Source organism: Mangifera indica, chromosome 11 (assembly GCF_011075055.1).
Source record: "Mangifera indica cultivar Alphonso chromosome 11, CATAS_Mindica_2.1, whole genome shotgun sequence".
Taxonomy (NCBI): domain Eukaryota; kingdom Viridiplantae; phylum Streptophyta; class Magnoliopsida; order Sapindales; family Anacardiaceae; genus Mangifera; species Mangifera indica.
The window spans coordinates 6217167-6221087 of NC_058147.1; the positions used below are offsets into that span (position 1 = coordinate 6217167).

General features: G+C 38.6%; 1 protein-coding gene across 1 annotated transcript; it reads left to right on the top strand.

Moving 5' to 3' along the window:
• Positions 1-523: 523 nt before the first annotated feature.
• Positions 524-3676, top strand: LOC123228578 (amino acid permease 3). Its single transcript, XM_044653985.1, has 7 exons — positions 524-653; positions 1489-1612; positions 1703-1936; positions 2021-2114; positions 2201-2415; positions 2516-2655; positions 2730-3676. The coding sequence occupies exons 1-7, from the start codon at positions 648-650 to the stop codon at positions 3381-3383; spliced, it is 1467 nt and encodes a 488-aa protein (XP_044509920.1). The 5' UTR covers positions 524-647; the 3' UTR covers positions 3384-3676.
• Positions 3677-3921: the final 245 nt, after the last annotated feature.

The window sequence follows — 3921 nt, forward strand, 5'->3', positions numbered from 1 at the left end:
AACTTTAATAGATGAGTAAGAAATTGGTTTTTTGAACTTAAAGGGTGATCATTTTATTTCATCAAACCTTGTGGGGGATCTTGTAATTTGGCCTTCAAAGGTACTGTCATAAGAGGGTTTAGTGTCTTTATTCCTCAGTTATTGGGAACCAGAGAACAGAACTAGATACTGCATGTCCACCTATCAATGGCAATAATCCTGTTAGCACATAATCATCAAGAACGACTCAGTGGTGACACCATTTCTGTTCACTGAGAAGGATTATTAAACATTTGACTGGTAAAATTATTAGTTAATATTATCATGTCCTCTCTCCACGGCATTTTCGCAGCTGCTTTCTTGTTTATGGGAATGAATGATGAAAGGAACATATTCGCATACAATAACGATGGAGGAGAAGCCATACACGTGAGAATTTTAATTCACAAGTGGCCCTTTCAAGAGATGAACATAATAATATTAATTTCTTTAACAGTTTTCCAACCACTATATAAGGAATGGAGCTCGATCACAGACATGCACACTACTAAGTTTACTTCAATTCCCTTGTGGGTTTCTTCGTATAGAGTTGTTATTGTGCCCTCTTTCGAAGAAAGGAGGGTTACTGCAAGCTCTAGCGAGCCATTTTACAAGAAGAAGGGGCCAACATGAAGGTATGAGTCTACAGAAACGTTTAGTTTTAAAATTACATTTCATCACGTTCATCGACATCCCATCTAGCTTGCTGCATAATTAGTCTTTAGTGTTTATTCTGATAATATAGATTACCAACCTCTACCCAACTAGCAATAACTTGCAAAACAATACTAAAACTTATCGATTGCTGGTATTAATTTTTCAGAAGTAGGGAAAGTAAGATAGCTACGCAAATGAACTAAAGCAGTGTAAGCTTGACTGATTCTCCCAACCTTAATGACCGCTACTTGTTAGAAGATATAATTTAACAAAAAGAAAACATAAGTGGGCTAGAAGACAGGATATTTTGATGGGGATATTGACTGCAGAAGCAATTTCAGTTAATGTTGCTGTAGAAAAATGAAAGGAAAGCAGTGAGAAAGGGATCCTGTGGGGTAAAGGCAAATGGTGGGAAAGATTTGCCAAACCTTTTATAACAGGGAGAAACAGCTCTGAAGGTGGTGAAGTTTTTGGGTCAAACGCGTGGTTTGAGTGTGTTTTACCCCACGTGGCCCTTGTCCTTTTGCTTCTCATCAGTTATATATACCCCATTCTGTGCCTCGTTTTGTACACAGAATTCAATTAATTTCTTATTCTCCTCCAGAAAATATAACCTTAATTCTTGGGTTTTTTTTTTTTTTTTTTTCCAAGCTATAGCTAGCTAGCCTGCTCATCTTGAGTGAGGGCTCAACTGGACTTAGATCCATCAAAGAAACAAGTCTGATATCTCCTTTTAATTCTTCTTGCATAGTAATTTTTCTCTAGAGTTGCTTAAAGAGAGGCTTATTTTTGTTGCTCTCTGTGATAACAAAGATGGCTGAGAACACTGGCAACAAGAGCCACCTACTTCATAACCAAGTGTTTGATCTTTCCCTCGACATGCCTATTCAAGGCGGCTCCAAGTGCTTGGATGATGACGGCCGCGTCAAGCGAACTGGTAATTTACTTTTCTTAAAGCAAAAAGTAAAGTTAGCACTTTACTTTACGTGTTTGTTATTGATCCTTTTCGTGTCTGTTTTTGAACCAGGGACTGTTTGGACAGCAAGTGCTCACATAATAACAGCAGTGATAGGCTCGGGAGTTCTGTCTCTGGCTTGGGCCACAGCTCAGCTTGGATGGATTGCAGGGCCAACTGTGATGATGTTGTTTTCTTTTGTCACTTACTACACTTCTACTTTACTGGCTGCTTGCTACCGTTCAGGGGATCCTGTCAATGGCAAGAGAAATTATACTTACATGGACGCTGTTCGATCCAACCTTGGTAAATTTCACCACACTCAATCATTTTAGCAACTGGGTTGTTTTACTCAAATATCTAAATTACTTTTTTATCTTTAATCCTCAGGTGGAATTAAATTTAAGATATGTGGGCTTGTTCAATACCTGAATCTTTTTGGTGTTGCCATTGGCTACACAATTGCATCATCCATTAGCATGATGTAAGTTTTATTTATTTTTGTTAGTTGATGCTTCTTACTTTGTTTTAGTTGTAGCTAATTGAATCTTCTGTATTTTGGTCAATCAGGGCTATTGAAAGGTCAAATTGCTTTCACAGCAGCGGCGGCAAGAATCCATGCCATATGAATAGCAATCCTTATATGATTGGTTTTGGTGTAGCACAAATTATTTTCTCTCAAATTCCTGACTTTAATCAGCTATGGTGGCTCTCCATTGTTGCTGCAGTCATGTCCTTCACTTACTCAACAATTGGTCTCGGTCTTGGCATTGGTAAAGTTGCAGGTAACTACAGCTATCTGCATCTGTTTTGCTCTGATAAGATATAGAAAGTTCTTGGTTATAGCAAAGCTAACTTGATTTTTTCTATTTACTTTATTACCAGAAACTGGAACTTTCAGAGGAAGTTTGACTGGTATAAGCATTGGCACCGTCACCGAAACTCAAAAGATCTGGAGGAGCTTCCAAGCTCTTGGAGACATAGCGTTTGCCTATTCTTACTCCATCATCCTCATTGAAATTCAGGTAGGTAACAGAAAGGGTTTGATATTTTTTACTTTTGGAAAGTTATAAACTAAGGTATAATTGTTATGTAACAGGACACAGTTAAATCCCCACCATCAGAAGAAAAGACAATGAAAAAGGCATCACTAGTGAGTGTTGGAGTAACAACTTTATTCTACATGCTCTGCGGCTGCTTTGGCTATGCTGCTTTTGGAGACTTGTCACCTGGAAATCTCCTCACTGGTTTCGGTTTCTATAACCCATACTGGTTGCTTGACATAGCCAATGCTGCCATTGTTATCCACCTTGTTGGAGCATACCAAGTTTACTGCCAGCCCCTCTTCGCATTCATCGAGAAACAAGCTACTGCAAGATACCCAGACAGTGACTTTATCAACAAGGAAATTAAAATCCCAATTCCAGGGTTTAGACCCTTCAGTCTCAACCTCTTCCGGTTGGTTTGGAGGACATGTTTTGTGATCCTAACCACTGTGATTTCGATGCTTCTTCCGTTCTTTAACGACATCGTTGGTCTCCTTGGAGCTCTAGGATTTTGGCCACTCACAGTGTACTTCCCTGTTGAGATGTACATAACACAAAAGAAGATACCAAAATGGAGCATGAGATGGCTTTGCCTCCAAATCCTAAGCTTCGCTTGCCTTGTTATCACCATTGCTGCCGCTGCTGGGTCTATTGCAGGAGTTGTTCTTGACCTCGAGTCTTATAAGCCCTTCGCGACCAACTACTAATTCAGTTGAATCGAAATGGTAGTCGTCATTCATCAATATTTACCAAGACAAGGAAGAATTATAATTAGGAATTTCAGTTGTTCATTTTCATGTTCAATGTTCATATCACCTAAACAGTCATGCATGTCACTGGTATTGCTCTTAGTTTTCTGCTGTTTCATCTTCAAACAAAAGCAGGACAATGTATCTTTGAACGTAGAATCCAATAATTCCTGCGTCCTCGTTTAAGCTTATATGTAATTTTGTCTATTTTCCAAACGCAAAAATACAAAATGTCGAGTCAAATTATGCTATTGTGACTCTGTTCATTTATTGCCCCCAACAAATATAAGCCATCAAATTAGTACCATCCAAATAATTGGCAGGTAATGTTCATCCATCTTCCAGCTATAGTAATCAATCAATTATCAAGTGGTGATTGAACTTTCTTCTTCTATCTTGTCCACGCTGAAATGAATGCAAGGCACCATATGCTATCTTTCTTACAACCATTCAAAGTGCCAATTTTTTATACGCTCTCAAAAAGAGGCAAGAAAAG

Excerpts from the sequence above, each read along its gene's own strand:
- LOC123228578 (XM_044653985.1), top strand. Across the intron at positions 1,613-1,702 it reads CGGCCGCGTCAAGCGAACTG|GGACTGTTTGGACAGCAAGT; the intron begins GTAATTTACTTT and ends TTTTTGAACCAG. Across the intron at positions 2,656-2,729 it reads TCATCCTCATTGAAATTCAG|GACACAGTTAAATCCCCACC; the intron begins GTAGGTAACAGA and ends GTTATGTAACAG.